The 17,480-nt window shown below is 44.8% G+C and overlaps 1 protein-coding gene across 4 annotated transcripts in view; it reads right to left on the bottom strand.

The window, feature by feature from the left end:
- Positions 1-13,985: 13,985 nt before the first annotated feature.
- Positions 13,986-17,480, bottom strand: part of OBFC1 (oligonucleotide/oligosaccharide-binding fold containing 1) — a 26,907-nt gene continuing 23,412 nt past the window's right edge. For all 4 annotated transcript variants that reach the window (XM_012723390.1, XM_012723391.1, XM_012723392.1 and 1 more), the window contains one exon: positions 13,986-14,739. In XM_012723390.1, coding sequence (XP_012578844.1) covers positions 14,582-14,739 — 158 coding nt within the window. In that variant the 3' untranslated portion in view covers positions 13,986-14,581. The remainder of the gene's footprint in view (positions 14,740-17,480) is intronic.

Here is a 17,480-nt window from a genome sequence, read left to right as displayed (position 1 = left end):
CACTCACCAATTGCATTGGCATGGATCCAAGGGACATTAATGGATATGCCCACCAAAAAAATATACAAAAATATTTGTAGTAGCATCCTCATAATAACTCCAGGCTGGAAGTCACCCTAAGTCTGCCAATGCTAACTGGATCAATAAATGGTGTTATATACATGCAATGGAATACTATGTGCCAATGATAAAGGATAAATGCTACATCCAACAAACTGGATAAAGCAGGTGGGAGTACAAGCAGTTACAAGACTAGAAATGGTCTACATCTTGCTCTGGGTGGAGGTTTTAAGCTCTGCATTATGTGTTATTCTTGCTGTGGACCAAACATTTGTATACCCCCCAATTCTTATGTTGAAACCCTAATTCCCAACGTGATGATATTTGGAGATAGGGACTTTGGAAGTAATTAGGTCAAAAGGATAAAACTCTTCACAGGGCCCTTGTGAGAACAGATACGGAAGAATCTTTCCCTCTCTACCTCTGTTTCCCACCTCCCTGTGCCCGTCCTTCTCTCTCCTCATCCTCTTCCTCATTCTCTTTCTCTCCTTCCCACCCTCTTCCTCATCTTCTCTCTGTTCTTCTCTTCCTGTGTGACAAAGCCACCAGAAAGAGAGTTCTTAGCAAAACCCAACCATACTGGCATTCCCAGCTTCCAGAACTGTGAGAAATAAATGTCTGTTGTTCAAACCATCCAGTTTGGCTACTACAGCAGCCAGAATTGACTAAGACATATTTTATTTAAAAAGAAAAACAATGAAATTAAACAAACTAGCCCAGATAGTAGTCTGCATGAGATTACAGTAAAAGATAATGTAAATTATAGGAAAAGAAAGCCAACCCTATACATAATCACTCATGTTTGTGGGTATATACACAAGGGTGGCTAAAGTGTTAAAATGGGCAAAAAGTATATACACCAGTTTCAGGATAATGGTTACCTCTGGTGATGGAAGAGAACAAAAAGATTCTGTAATTTCCTTAACCTAAAAAAATTTTTTTAAAAAAGGAATTGAGACCCTCCCTGGTGGCACAGCGGTTAACGCAGAGCACGAAGAAGCTAAAGCTACTTCCGCATGAGTTCGATCCCCGGCTGCTCCGGAGGGAGGTGATCCACATGGCGCCCAGACCTCCCCTGACCTCCCCTGATCCTCCTCTGACCTGCCCGCTGCTCCCCTCAGCAGTGTACTTCGTCAATCTGCCTGTCCTGTGCCCCACTCTGTTTCTGATGAATCCTCTCACCACCGCCCCCTGAACCTCTGGCCTTTACCCCAGTTCTGTATGCACAAATAAATGAATCTCAAAAAAAAAAAAAAGGAATTGAATGTAGTAAAGTGCTAATATTTGTTAAAATTGAGTAACGAGAGCTTATTTTTCACATTGTTCTCTGTAATATGAAGTAATTTGAAATATTCATGATTTAAAATAATTTTTTATTATAAATGAAAATATAAAATCAATCAGTGTGGACAAAGAATGTGCTTTGAAAAGCTTAGAAATGAGAAGTTGGTGGTTAGGGATACTAGTTCCAGTTTTATGTTACATCAGTATTCTACGTTTCGTTATTGTTACACAACCTCAAGCCCTTCTTGATTCACAGAAAGACAGTTCTTACAGAAAGTAAGTCTTCAAATAACTTGTCTGTCCAGTCTTAATGGAAATATTACAGCAGCTTCTGGCCTGGACCCCAGTTCTTGTGTGCATGCATGCATGCAAAAACAAATAAATAAGGATGTTGTTTCAAAGTTATATTACATAGTATCTAACAACTATTTGCATTCTTAAATTGGTTCTGTTTTCAAGGTCAGTAAAGGGTTCCCTCTGCTAGTTTTTCTCTTCCTTGCTCAGCAAAATAAACCTTTCAGATACACATTGTAACCTTATGGTGCCATTAAAAAAAAACTGACATCTTAATGTATTAAAAATTTTATAAAATTTAACATCAGAATTATTACTTTAAAAAAATATTTAGTTTTGGGCCCTCCCTGGTGGCGCAGCGGGTTAAAGCACAGCACTAAGAAACTAAAGCCACTTCCGCATGAGTTCGATCCCTGCCTGCCCCGGAGGCGACCACATGGCGAGGCAGACCTCTCCTGACCCGCCCGCTGCTCCCCTCAGCAGTGTATTTCGTCGATCTGCCTGTTCTGCTCCCTGCTCTGTCTCTGGTGACTCCTCTCACCCTCCGCATTTCTGGCCTGTACCCCAGTTCTGTACGAATAAATAAATAAAAAAAAAAAAGATTTAGTTTTGATTTCATTGCTAACACTTTATCCTAAAAAAATTTTTCAATATTGCTATGGAACTCCAGCCTGCTCAGGTTCATAAAAGTATCACCTGAAATATTTAATTTAAATTTAATTCATTTAAAGAAAAGAAGTACTTCACTAATAACAGATTTTCTTACCTGATAGAGAGATTTTTTTTTTCTTACTTGAAATGGTCATACCAGAATCTGTCTTTGGGCTGAAAAGTAAAAACTAAATTCTGGATTTCGCTGCCCCTATTAAACAACAACCCCAAAATGCCTGAAACATTTTCACTGTGAAGATTGCATCTCAGCATCATTGACAGGCCACATACCAAGCTTTAGATGCTGATACTTAATAGTGGCTGATACTTGATGTATCACATAATGACAATTTCACTGGGCAGAGAACAGTTTAGGAGAAGTCACTGCTCCCTCATGGTCCCTGACACTGTTAGATCATCATTGAAATTCACCACTACATTTCTGCCAACATTTCATGACATGGTAAAATTTAAAAAATTCAAAAACGCTCTTGCATTTGATTTTCCGAATATGTACAGGGCAGGGGAGTGTGGTGGGGCAGGAAGTTGGGTCTGGGTTTAGATTCCTGTTCTACACTGTTCTTTGTATAGTCTTTGCAAATTGTTTATTCTGAGTTTCAGTTTCTGGTCTAGGAATGGAGAGAAGGGTGCTATATATGATAAGTGCTCAGAAGATGTTGGCCATTTCTTTTATTTACTAAAATAGGTAGTATTTGTGCACTGGTTTATAAAGCTGATCAATAACGTTAATCTTCGGATATCAAGTACTCCAGTAACTATGGAAACTTACTCTGTGACTCAGAAAGAGCAGAGGCCAGCCCTTGGGAAACATGCATTTCAAATGCAGTTGCAAATTTCTCTCTGGCAGTGGTTCTTGCTTTTTCTCAAATCCTGCTCTTTCAATGTTCTTGTCTTCTGATTACTAATTGGTCTTATTAGTAAGAGCTTGAGGTTTCCTAAGCTTTTCCTTAATAGTCTGTTCTTCATGTGCAATGTGTTATTTATATGTGGCACTGAAAGTGCATTTCCATCACCAGACTTCTTTGCATATGTTTTCTTCAAAAACACGAAGCTGTTCATTTTCCATGGAATGAAATGAAAGATGTTGTCATGCTCCACTGTATTTAGTTTCAAAATGGCATTGTAACTTGGCAGGGTTTATAAAACTAATTTGAAAAATTTACTACATAAAACATATTTAGGAACTGGGTAATTTTTATGGCCATAAAAGGTGATATAAAAGGTCACTAAATATCATCAAACTCTCCTGTCTTCAGGAGGTTTTGTGTGAGTATCTCTGGCACACTGCAGATTGGTCTCGGGGGGATTTGCTATTTTGGCCCTGATTAGATTCATCACACTCATCATCCTCTTTTCTTCTTAAAGAATGAAAAGCTCCACTTTTAAAGATTTATTTATTTACACATACAAGAATTGGGGGCTAGGCCAGAACTGCGGTGGAGCTTAGAGGATTCACCAGAGACGGTGGAGAGCAGAACAGGTGGATCTGTATGCAGGTGGTCCCCAGGAGTTTGCCGTCCTCTGGCTTGGTGAGTACCAGCAAGCCTGTGGACTTGCTCTCTCCTGGGTTTCAACTGCTGATGTGTAACTAATATCCTGCCAAAATCCTACCTATTCCTGGGCCCTCCAATAACGTAATTTATTACTCAAATTGAATCAAACATAATTTGATTCTCCTTTGGAAGTCTCTGCTCCTGACCTTCAGGCCAAGTTGCTAACTCAGCCCCATGAAATTCAACAAGTTTCCCAACAATCCATTGATGGTATCTGTTTGCCAAACTTGCTAACCCACATATGTGGTGGACAGACCTCTCTTCATAAACTTATGTTCAAATATTTTTGTGCCTCCTATTTTTTTTCTCCTCTGTCTAAATCAATGGCGCTGCCTCTATATCTACTCACGTTGCCACCAACAAGCGATGCTGATCTAACAGACCACACTTCACTCTCTTCCCCTCCCCTTGTTCATAGGTGGGCTAGGTGGGTTCCTATAAACTGGCCACTTATGGGCAACTCTGACCTATTTGCTATCCAGAAATCACAGCAGAGCTTCCTTGACTCCCTACGGAGTATAACCTGTATCACGGGGCAGGCCCCAGGGACGTCTGGGCCGCTACTGACCTGACTACGTGGCTGTCTCCTTGGTGGTCTCAGATAGCTCTGCCTATGATACATCACACTTTGCCGGTACAAATGTCTCTTGATACATGGTCCCAATGTCCACTTCCCTGTTCCTTGTAAAACTTTGTCCCCCATTCCTATCCCATCCTTCAGACCCCGTTCCTCATACCATTGCTCTACAATCAGCTTTTACTAGCCTGCATGCTTTCAATAAATGGCACCAGAACTTCTGCTCAAGGAACAAGGTCTTGCCTGCAAACCTGCTCTACAACTGCTGTGTCCCTCATTGCCTTTCTAGCGCAAAGCGGTAAGATGTTCTTGTCTCAACAATATTCTATGTGTATATACACACATACATATATACATATACATATACGTAGGAGTAATTTCAAAGACAATTGTAAATTGAGATTTGAAAAAAAATGTTTGTAAAACCCTGAAAGCACATACAGCTTTTGGAACCCTTTTGAAAACATCTAGTCTAAAGCATATGACTGATAGTATGAGTGGGGATTAGCTTCAACCAGGCATAGGAATGTTTCCATGGCAACAGTCAGCATAGCATCAGGTCTATGACACAGAGATGGTAATGAGCTTGTGCAGGGGGAGGAACACAGTGTGGTAGCTTCCTGGACCCATTCCAGGAAATCCCAGAGACTTGCTTTGCATCTTGACAGAGGAAACCTGCAGGTAGTGACCCCATGAAAATGACCTCTTTGCTAAAAGCAGCTACATTTCCAGAATGCCAGCATTTTTTCTAAAGGAGGGTCTTAACATCTCAGGTCAGATTCGTAACAGCTTTGTTTCGTCAGGTCTCACTTGTTAATCTTACCAGCTCACATCTCCAAAATGTAGAGTCCCTGCCACTCAGTGAAAAAGCAGGAAGTTCAATGGCTAACCTCATCAGGTAAATGCTTGGCTTTTCCACTTACTGGCTGCATACTCCTGGGAAAACCTCTATTCCTTCATCTGTAAAGTGGGAATGAAAATAGAATCTACCTATTTGGGTGTCTGTGAGGATTTGGCAAATGATTGGAACAAATGTTAAGAACTTAACATTAGTGCCACATCACTTCAAATAACTTCTTACATCATGGATTAAATTTGAGGCTCTAGAGTTTCTAAATTGGTAGCTGAAGGCCTCCCTGGTGGCGCAAGAGGTTAAGTCTCAGCATGATTAAGCTATTTCCAGCCATTGCAGCAGGAGTTACATCCCGACCATGGGGGTGACCCACATGGTGCAGCAGACCTCTCCTGCCTCACCCGCTGCTCCCCTTAGCAGTGGGTTTAGTGGATCTGCCTGTTCAGCTCCCCACTCTGTCTGGTGAATCGTCTCATCGCCCCTCTGCATCTCTGGCCTACATCCCAGTGCTTGTATGCATAAATAAATCTAAAAATAAATAAATAAATAAATGGGTAGCTAACCACCAAACCTCAAAGGGAAAATATTTTCAATTTTGATTTCAGTAGCAAATGTGATTAAACACTGTTGCAGGAACAGAGACAACACAGCTCGTGTCTAGGCCTTAGGGAAGGGACCTATGTGAAAGAGCCCAAACTCCTAAAAGCAAAACTCAGGGAAGTGGGACTCCAGAAGCTCAGGCTGATTCTTTAGGTGCCTGCCGCCAGCCTCAGGGGCTGGGCACCGCCCCTCCCTTTGGGTGGTGGTGTTGCCAGGCAGCCTGGCTTGTTGACTTGCAGGGTTGCTGTTTGGGGCTGGTTGCTCAAGGTAATCCCTCCCAGGAACAGTATCCCGCTGGCAGCTCAGTAACCCAAAAAGGGCTTTAGCAGGGACTAATAAAGCTGTGAAGGATGCATACCGCTCCAAGAAAATCCATTCCCTAAAGGACTATGGTTGTAACTACTTTCACAGGGTGTTTCTTCACCTTTTAAAGCACAACATTAAGGCGCTCTGTCTGGAATGCCAGGCAGGTCTTTTTCTCTGATAAATCACAGAGACATGACTGGTGCCTGAGCCCACGGAGGAGCGAATGTCGGACAGGGGCCTTTCCTCATACTGCAGGAGACCCACGCTTTTTTGGCATTTCTGTGTCTGCAGTTCAGATGACTGTAGATCCCAGCCCCTTTTCCTTCCCTTGGTCTAAAACTCCTGGGGCACTTCCTGTGGTCTGTCTCGCAGAACCTGGGAGTCCCCCAGACCTTTCCCACTCTCCCTCACCTGTAAACTGGTTACTGGCCTGTCAGTTCTCTGACGCCTCCCTCCTTGCCGCTCTTCCTGTTCAGGTCCTCACTACCCTTCCTGAGATTGCTGCAGACACCTGGCCTACCCTTCCCTGGGCTTGCTCTCATGCAGTGCTCCTCCACTCTGTTGCTGGAATGTTCTTTCCAAAATGTAAACGTGATACCAGTTCTCAAGTTCAAATCCTTCATGCTGCCTCTCCTCAGCCCCACCCTCTCACCTCACTCTTACAGACCAAATGTTTCCCGTACTGTCAGATGTCTGACTTGTCCAAAAAGTCAGACATCTGGATTTTTATGTGAATTCCCCATCTGTTTGTTTGATTTATTTTTAGATTTACTACATTTTGCACATAAAAATTATAAAACATTGTAATAAATCTCTCACCCACGACTCCAATTCCCTTCTTGAGGTTACCCCTCTTATCATTTTCTTCCGTAGTCTTCACACACACACACACACACACACACACCCTTTCTGTTATAGAGATCGTAGCAAATTTTATTTATGTTGGCATAAAGTTTTTAATTCTTAGGTTGTCAGACAAAACACATTTGCATGCATGGGTTATAAATCACGCAGACATGTGTGATTGACTGAACCCCCCAAAGGTCCCGAGGTCCCCCTATACTTGGCGAAACACCTTGTACACAGCGGGCATGAGTACGTATGCTGTTTTTCCACAGAACTTTTATTAAGCATCCTGCGCTTTCTGCTGTGTCTATTGCCGACTTCCAGGTGACTTGTGACATAGGCAGCCTCTGAAGAAACCTGAGAGGTTTCGGTTTAGTTAAGTCTCCAGACCTGTGGCAACATAACCAGAATGCAGCTGTTTGTAGGATCAGAACCTGCCAACCTCCAATTTTTCCTGGTTACCTGGGTCTACAACAGATGGACAGAAATAGCAAATCCCTCCCTGTCCTCAGGCTTGCCCCAACAGAGCGTCTGCCTGTGCTGAGGGCTCAGAGTGCTGACAGCAATGTTCCCAAGCCAGCTGTCATTCCCAGAGCTGTGTTCCCATTTCTTGCCCTCCACAAGGTCAAGGCAAGCCAGGACTGGACAGAAACCACAGGCCGGGCAGCTTGCTGACTCTTCCTGAGGCGCTGGGCTGGGCTGGGCTGGGCTGGCTGCTGGAATGAGTAAGGCCTTTTCAAGCTTCTTCACGTCGGGAGCACACTCTTTGCTCAGGTGGCTGGGCCTTTCCCTTGCCTCAGGTAGATGCTCTTTGCACACTTGCCCAAGTTCACAGGCTGCTTCTGGCTGGTCTGCATGTATGATAGTTGTGGGACATGGTGTTTTCAGCACACGAGGAAACATAACACACTCTTGTCACTGTTCCCTTCCTCGTCCTCTGAGAAGTGGCACTGGACGGGTGGTTATTGTAGGTAGCTGTCTCCCCTGGGAGATTCAGAAGCAATTTTCCTGTGATGGCACCCATTTTGTTCCACTACAGAGACCATTCTGGAATGCAAGTGGGTGGAAAGTGACCTTGTTCTGAGATGCACCTTGAATTTATTTGAATGGTAGCATTATAGGAGTCTTATTCCCAAAGCTCAGGTGGGTGAGACTTAATATTTTTGTAGTTCCAAGTTATCGTGGGCTTGGAGACTTAATGCTCTGGGCTGGCAAGACAATAATATTGATGGTAGTGGGCTGGGAAGGCTACCCCATTCTCTAGGAATGCATGAAAACCCAGTGGGAGATGGGAATCATGTCTCTGCTGAAATGCCCAGAATGTCCCCTCTGTGAAGGTGGCTCACAGCAGCTTCCTTTCTAAGCTTGGACTCTCAGCATCTGAGGCAGAGTTCTGAGGCTCCAAGGGACAGGCAAAATCTCTTAACAGACGTCCTGCTCTCTGCCACGTTGCTGAATGCTATGGTCTGCAGTGGCAAGCCTACTCACCTCTAATCCTTGCCAGACTCTGGGTTTCCAACAACATAAGCCATGCTGTCTGTACAGAAACAACTACATTCAGCCCCCAAATCAAACCTCTCAGAGACAAGCCTAGCTTCCTGCTTGGAGAGGAGAAATGAAATAAAGGAAAAACAAAACCCACAGTAGTAGTTCAATGTATTATCTAAATGATCATCTAATTTATATGGGGGTAAATGAATCGATCACAAAATTACAAAATTGCCACCCATTTATTGTGTCTCTCTTCACAGCTTCTGGAACACCATCACTTTGCTCTAAGGCAGAGTTAAAGACATGCAAGACTACTGCCCTCACTCCTGCATGTTTCCTTTATTCACAGATTGTTCTCAGAACAACAAAATCTCTTCTTCCAAGGGAGGCAATTTCTAGCCAGGATGACCACTGAATGTATTACCCAGGGCACCAGTGAACTACATGGATCCTAGTCAGTGATGAAAATGCAAACACCCCTTCATTATGTAGTGAGCTGTCTTGATTAAAATAGAACTGAAAAAATGATGAAAGCTCATCTTTAATACAAAGTAACTGCTAACTTTCTCAGAAACAACCTTAGTTTTTCACATTACCTTGACTGAGCCCGGTCACTGAACCAGGGCAGGATGGTGTCTGGTCTGGGAGAGGTCTGAGTCGGTAGGTAATAGGGTGACTTCAGGATGCGTATGCCAGCTGTGTGCTCTCAGCGGCTGACTCTTGGGCTGACTCTGCAGCTGATGATCACAACGGGGAACATAGGACCAAGGTGGCCCTGACCTCTGCTGGGGGCAATGGCTCATGTCCAGGACAGAGCCTCAAAGTTGCCTTAAAGAGCCTCCTGAACAAATGCTCAATGCCACTCCTACCTGAACAAATGTGAATGCAAAGAAAAACCGGAAGTCATTTTTACGTATCAGATGAACAGTGATTCAAACTATTGATAATACCAAGTGTGGGTAAGCTGGCAGGTCAACACTAGACTCATAAATAATTGAGAACAGTAAAGCTGAAACAGTCATTTCAGTGGGTAATTTGTCAGTCTGTTCAAATTTTTAAATGCTCATGCCCTTTCTCCTAGCAACTCCACTGCCAGAAATTTATCACATGAATATACTCACAAAGGTGTGCCAAGAAAAGAAAAATGTACAGGGTTGTTTCCTGCAGAACTGGCTACAACAACAACAAACTAGAAACCAATTAAATGTTTCTCAATCGGGGTCCACCCTAACCCACAGCTTAGTGACTCTGAGTATGTTCACAAAGTTGCACAAAACACCCCTAGTTTAACTCAAGAAAAACTTTATTTCCTACAAAAAGAAGACCTGTACTATCCCCATGCCCTGGCAAGAACTGATCTTTTTCCTTAATGGATCTGCCTAGACATTTCCTGTAGAAGAAACCATACCATGCATAGCTTTCGTAGCTGGCTTCTTTCACTTAGCACCCTGATTTCAAGGTTGACCATGATGCAGCATCCATCAGTAATTCATTCCCTCTTATGGCTGAATACTACTCCATTGGATGGCTCTATCACATTTGTTTATCATTCATCACTTGATGGACATTTAGGTTGTTTCCACTTTTTGGCCATTAGGAATGTTCGTGTACAGTTTTTGTGTGGACATGTTTTTAAATCTCTTAAGAAGTTTTAAGTCACATTAATATTAAATTACACATAATTAAATGCTAATTAATAAATGATACATAATTGAAATAATTCTTATTAAAGCAGTTTCTCTGAGAGCAGCAAATCTGTTCACTCTTGGTAATCCAGATTTAATAAGGACCACTGCGTAGACCTAAAGTAAAAAATGACCTATTTGACTCCAGATTTTCTATCAATTTATGCAAGCCATGCACAGAATTTGTCTGAATGAGTTACTATTTTTCTATCTCTATCTAAAAAAATTAGGGCAGTGAGATGGTTTTTAAACATTCTCGTTCTGTTCCAAAATGAAAACCTCCCCTTCTAATTTGACATACAGGCAGGGACTACAGTTGCTTCAGGAATTTGAGGTTTGATGTCGATTTCTTGGAACACAGAACCTGGCTGGTTGCTATGTGTGACTTACCTGTTTGGGGTTGCCTAATATCAAGTTTAATTAAAATAGAATGAGTTTGTTTAATATTAAGGGTCCATAAAAAACTTACTCGTGGGCATTTGAAACCACAGTTAAAGCTCCCACCACATAAAAACTCTCCTTCAGGGTTCTTCATCCACAGGCACCACTTCTCTTCAGGATGGTCCCCCCCCTGCGTCCCCCCCCGCCTCTGCCCCCCCCACCTGCCTCCGCCCCCCTACACCTGCTGCTGGCTCCAGTCACAAATCTCCTGGCCATCTTTCTGAGTTTGCCCATAGGACTCATAAATTTAGTAAAGAAACAAGATACTTCTTTGGGGTGATTGCTATAGAGGCCATTTATAGAGAAGAAACCACACTAATGAGAAAGGGTAGATGTTTTCTCCAATGGAAAATTACAAGTTTGCTTGGTTTCAATCCTTGGTGCCAAGTCTTGGGTTCCTCATCACTGAATCAACTTCTTTCACTTGGCTTTCTCTTGGCCAGTATCCTGGCACACTATCAGAGGGGGAAATAATTAGAAGTGTCTTATAGGGATGAGAGCAATGGTAACTTACCAGATGGGAATCATCAGGATATGCAAACAGTTCCTGACCAGACAGTAGCACTATTTGTCTCCCTGCCTACATATACCGTGTGGTGCTCACAGCTTCGGAGAGATCGCACATGGAGAGCTGCAGGATGTTGCTCAGTTTCCCTCCCTTTTGGGGAGGAGGAAGGGGGGTAAAGGGAAGGAAAGAGGGAAGGGAGATGGGAAAGGAGGGAGAAGGGAGAGGGAGCGAGAACTGTTATTGCTCAAAAGGAGGGCCAGACACTCTTCTAGGTGCTGGGGACACGTTGGTGACAAGAGAGTTTCCTGCCTTATGGAATGTTCCTTCCACTGGGAAAAGAGAGAATCAGCAGGGCAAGTAAGATACACATGGCATGTGTTGGGGGTGACAGGGACTGTGGAGAAAAGAACCATGGACTTCTGGGGAGGAGAGAGAAAGGGGTGGTTTCAATCAGTAAAAGAGGTTATGGAGACAGGACTCACTGAGAAGGTACCACTCAGGGAAAGACCCACAGGAGGGGTGGGAAGCCCACCCCATGGTTATCTGGGCAGAGAAACAGCAAGTGCGATGGCCCAAAGGCAGGAACACTCCTGCATGTAACTGTGTGAAGGAACAGCAAGGCCCAGGAGCTGAGCAGTCAGTGAAGACCAAACAGCAGCAGACAGAGACCAAGCAACAGTAAAGGAGACTCCACAGAGCACAGCCCTGTTGACACATGAGGTCTTAGATCCTACCTGCAGGGAGACTGAAAGGAAGTCCTGGAAGAGCTGGAGCAAAGGATGATGGGGTCTGACTGGTGCTTAAACAGCCAGGTGGCCACTGTGCTGGGTGCCCTGGAGAGGGGCTGGGGGGTGGGGGTGGGGAGACAGCAAGGCTACAACTGTGAACTGCAAGGTGATAGTAGTGGGTGTGAGTCACAGTTAGAATGTAGACATGGTTTGAAGATGGAGCCACGAGGGTTTTCAGACTGGTTATGGGATGAGAGAAAAATCAACAGCTTTGAACTGAGCTACTGGGGAAATGCTGCCTTTCCCTGAATCGGGGAAAACTTCAGAAGGGACAAGTTTGGCGCCTGCTTTGGGCACACTATGTGATGTCCAGGAGAGACCTAAATGGAAATGCCAGCAGGAAGTTGAATGTAGAGCCTGGCGTTCAGAATAAGCCCAAACTGGACACAAACCAGAGTTTGTCCACTTACAAAGGGTGTAAGTCACAAGACTGGTTGAGATCCATCTCCAAGGGAGCAAACCAGAGAAAACAAGGTCTGGGACAGAACCCCCCGAGCCCTCAGGAAGACTGAGCAAAGGAGCCTGAGAAGGAGCAGCCAGAGTGTAATGTCTTGAGCCAAGTGCAGAAAGGATTTCTGGGAGATGGGAGGGTCAGCTGCACATGCGTGCTACCTTTATACAGGTGCACTTGCACACCCACACTATGCACGTGGGTAGTGTTATTATTTTTATTAGGGTATTGTACTCTGAGCCTCAAGAATCTTTCTTCTTGATCTTTATTGACTTTTTTGCCTATGCATAAGACAGTTTTAGATCAATGCTATCCTACTACATAAACAGATGCGTAACTCAATTTTCTTCCCACAAAATCTCTTGGGAATATTGCGCCATGGTACTCTGTCTGCTTCATTATGTGAATGACCGCATGTAATTTATTAATGTATGTGCCATAATTAATGCTTGCCTATATTTTCCCCAATTAAGTAATTCTGAATAACACAGCAATGGGTACCTTACATTCACCTGCATGCTCACCACCTTGGGTAAGTCCCAGATGGGGCTGTGCAAACATGGGCCCTTCAGTTATTGAGTCGAGACTCCTTCCTGGGCAGCTCCAAACAGGCAAGGTATATTCAGTGTGGGGCAGCTGCTGACCTCGAGAGGCCTGCTGGGGTATCACCTCGGTATCCCTCTTCTCCTGGGATCCATCTGAACAGAGTAGTCACAGGGCAGAGGTCTGGGCAATTGCTGTTAGAAATCAGGCAGAGGTTTGGGTCAAGCTAGAAGTCCAGCACAGGAAGCAATCTGTGGGGACCAACTCTGAGCCTGCCAGACAGAGCTGCAGCCGACTTCTGAGAGTAAAAATGACCCCCCGGCCCTCCCTGGTGGCGCAGCAGGTTAATGCACTGCAAAAGCAGCTTAAGCCACTTCTGCATGAGTTCGATCCCCGCCTGCCCCGGGGGTGACCACAAGGCACGGCAGACCTCTCCTGACCCGCCCGCTGCTCCCCTCAGCAGTGTACTTCGTTGATCTGCCTGTTCTGCTCCCCACTCTGTCCCTGGTGAATTATCTCACCCTCCGCATCTCTGGCCTGTATCCCAGTTTTGTATGAATAAATAAAAAAATCTTTAAAAAAAAAATGACCCCCATTTCACATAGAGCACAACTTTCCAGGCCAGCAGGCCATGATGAGCAAAGGCAGCAGACCGAGGCAGATGTGTCTGCTGTGAAAAGACTGTAATTAACTCAAAGTTCTCTCCACACTTAATTTCGCTGGCTAGCGTTGTCATTTTGCTGTTGGGACAAGCCTACTACATACCTCAAATTTTTTCCCTTTACCTTGTTATTCTGAGCCAGACCATGACTCCATCACCTGTCTGGGCATATTCTGAGGCTCTGTCTGGGATGGTGTCAGGATGTCCTGCTCATTCATGGTTAACCCTGAAGATAACTCCACTGCCTGCCAGGCCACTGGCTGGGGGCCTCTGGGAACTGTAGGGGCATGAAAGGACAATGTGTCTAATCTATATATGAGTCACATAAGTCATCATGTGTAACTTGAGGGAAGCTTTGGAAATGTATGAGAAACTTCCAATTAAGAAGGAAAATAGGAAGAAGCACAGAGCTGTGCCTTAGATCTGTTTATTCTAACCCTGGGTGGGACTATACATCACATTCACCCCACAATCCAGGACACTGCTGGTGCCTGATCCACAAAAAAATTGTAGCTTGGTGCTACTCATCAGGAAGAACTGGATCCCAACATAAGGGTCTTCACCTCAAAGCCCACAAGAGCGTATCCAATAGACTGAGTTGTAGGGAGTTGTAGATTTGTGTGAACTGGCTGCCAGGTTCCAATATAGCCGCATCCCCACTCGATGTCCCTGATGATAGCAACTCAGTCCAGCACTATTTCCTATTTTCCTGTTTCCTGCTGATCCATGAGTGCTGCCCAGTCCAGACAAGGGATCCACAAAGATGTTCTTGTATGTCATACTGAAAAGAAAGGTCATTTTACCCCAAGAACACAGTAGGGAGAAGCCAACCTAGAGCATGTGTCCAAACTCCATTCCTCAAGTGGCCACACGTCATTGTATTATGGCGTATTTGCCTCCAGAACTGTAAATCCGCCTGGTGCCTGAAATCAGAGCAGGGCTGTTCTCCGCTCAGGCCTGGCGTCTCCTCAGAATGCCATGTAGTAGTGTTCTGCTGTGCTGACAATGTCACTCTGGTCCTCCAGGAGTTCCAGCACGCATCGCAGCACAGTTTCACTCAGGTCTGGGCTGAGGCTCAGGCGGGCACAGGCCAAGATGTGCAGAAAGTGGCAGCCCTTCTCCACGTCTGCAAGAGAGAGGTGGTGAGCTAAGCATGGGTACACCTGCGAAGCCCCCCCCTTCCCCCCGTCTCAGTCCTCTCCCTCCATAGTTGTTGAAACAGAGTCTGCATTTTATTAGGATCCCCAGGTTAATTGAAGTTTGGAGATGTACAGGTAGAGCTGATCAGCAAAAACAAAACAAATCTGTCCACAGGCACTTCACCTCAGCGACATGAAACCATCATCTGGGACACAGGCCTTTGGCCTTTGAGAATCCCCAATCAATGATTTTATGTCCACAGCCAATTGGATTTTCAGTGCTTGACAACTCTGTCCCTGATGAAATTACATGAATAAGCACCTGTATATAGCGTTGGGACACCCAGCTTCCTGCCCAAGTCTTACTGAGACCGCCAGCAGAGCTAATTTACAGCGGCCTCCATATTCTTTTCCTTAATTCTGGGCTAATGGAACCACATGGTGAAGCAGGACTCCTGGCTTTGGCCTCTTCTCCTACCTTTCTCCCTGGGCCTCCAAGAAGTCTCATCTGGATGACTGGGTTCTAACAAACTCTTACCCTCCGCCCAAACTAAGAAGATTTGGCATACAGTAATAAACGTTTAGGGATACTAACCTCTTTCCTGGCTGAAATCAATGATTTAGAATAGGGGTGTGCATGCTGAAGGCTGTGATCACAGAAGAACATGATGTCAACTGAGTGGGTTGTGATTAACATTCTTACCAGGCTAAGAGTGGCTAGAAATGGAGACTGCAGACTCTATCACACTATAGTTTAAATTTAGTTTGTGACACTATATGTATACACACACACATACAAGTATAATTTATATCCTATCTGCATTTAATTTTCTCATTGATTGGGTTGTGATGTAAAATATAGTGTCAAAGTCAAACCTTATTCCTACAGAAAAACCTCCCAGTTTTCACTTTACAGGCCCAGAGCAGGGCGGGATTTGGCCTCTCACTATTGCTGTCCCAGCACCTGCACACACGCCGTTCCCAGTCCCTGAAGGTTGTTCTCAGGTGGTGGTGGTTTTGGTGAAGGCTGGGTTTGGGATGTGAAGCACCTTTGTGGCCTTGGGCAAGTCACTGTGTCTGTAGGTCTCCATCTGTTCATCTACAGGGAGGGGGGGTTGGGGGGTGGGGTGGGGCAGAGGGGGTGTCTCTGAGACCCTTTCAGCTGAGGGTTACAGGTCAGAGTCAGTGCTCCTGGGCTAACAAAGACTTGCTGACTTCTGCCCTCTAGTGGCTAATCTACTCACTACACCTTCCCTCTCCACCTGTCTCCACAGTTCCAGGTGGTTTTCTCAATATTCATTTGATACGAATTTCCTGAACACCTAGCTACCTGGTATCATTGAGCAAGGGGGAGCCAAGTGGAGAGCTCATCCATGTCTAAGGCCTGATTCAAGTTCTGGCCCTAGGGCTGGGGGAGAGTGCCTGCCTCTTTGTTTGTTTGCTGCTCTGTAAAAGGGGGAGGCAGTCACTCTGGCCATGCACTGGGTGGAAGGCGCTTCTGACATGGGAAACCACTAAGACCCCACCATCCAACGCGGGCCCAGAGAAGAGGCACAAAGCCAAGTCGCTACTCCAAAGGAGCTCGACTCTTCCCGGGAAGCGCTGATGACGGAGGCAGGGGTGGGGGTGGGGGTCTCAAGTCAATGGCCCTGCACACAGTAAAGGGGGCACCGGGAACCTCAGCACTAAGGTTCTTAGTTTTTGTAGGGTTTGGCAAATGCAGGCTTGGGGTGTACACGGAACCCTAAGCCACGGTGCTGACTGTCCTAAAAGCCTTCGGCTGTTTCTTCAAAAAGGAGGTTTGTGCTCCAGGGCTCCTCTGAAGTCTATACACAGGCTGACTTTCCGGAGACGAACACAGGTTCTTTCTGTGCGCAACTGTCCCGACAGTGAAAGTGTTTCCCCAGCAGGCGGCTCCCCAGAGGCCAGCACACCGCTGTCGCTGACTGAAGGGCCAAACCGTGAGCCAAGGGCAGTCACAGCTCTTACCTACATCTCAAAAAGCTCACACTTTCCTAGAACGTTTGAAATCACCTCATTTGATTCTGTACCTCGCACCAGAAGCCAAAATAGACCCAAATAACATCAAGATAAATTTCAGAAGTGGAATTGTTACATCACACAACAATTTTTTCTGAGTAATGGAAATTCAAGTTTCCTCTGTTATCCAGAAGAAGAATGCTCACTTTATCAAATAAGAAGTTCTACTTTCAGACAGGGAAAGTAGGGAAAACCTTAACTTTTTCTTGTACAGATGAACCATTTGATGATCACATTAACAGTGTACAAGGTTCCAATTTCCTGATAACCTTGCCAACACTAGCTATTTTCTATTTTCTTTAATAGTAGTAATCCTAGTGAGAGGTATTTTATTCTAGTTTTCATTCGTATTTCCCTATGAATTAGTGATTTTGACCATTCTCTTGTATGTTTATTGGCCTCTTGTATATCTTTGGAAGATGTCTATTCAAGTCTTTTGCACATATAATTTGAAATTTTTTGTGACTGTCACTAAATCATAACAATCTTCCTTTTTTTTTTTTTAAAAGATTTATTTATTTATTCATATGGAACTGGGGTATACAGGCCAGAGATGTGGAGGGTGAGAGGATTCACCAGAGACAGAGAGGGTAGCAGAACAGGCAGAGCGACAAAGTACACTGCTGAGGGGAGCAGCGGACGGGTCAGGAGAGGTCTGCCTCGCCATGTGGATCGCCTCTGGGGCAGG

This window comes from Condylura cristata, unplaced genomic scaffold (assembly GCF_000260355.1).
Source record: "Condylura cristata isolate star-nosed mole 26May11 unplaced genomic scaffold, ConCri1.0 scaffold00011, whole genome shotgun sequence".
NCBI lineage: Eukaryota > Metazoa > Chordata > Mammalia > Eulipotyphla > Talpidae > Condylura > Condylura cristata.
The sequence above is the reverse complement of the archived record's forward strand: the minus strand, read 5'-3'. Positions and strand labels throughout refer to the sequence as shown.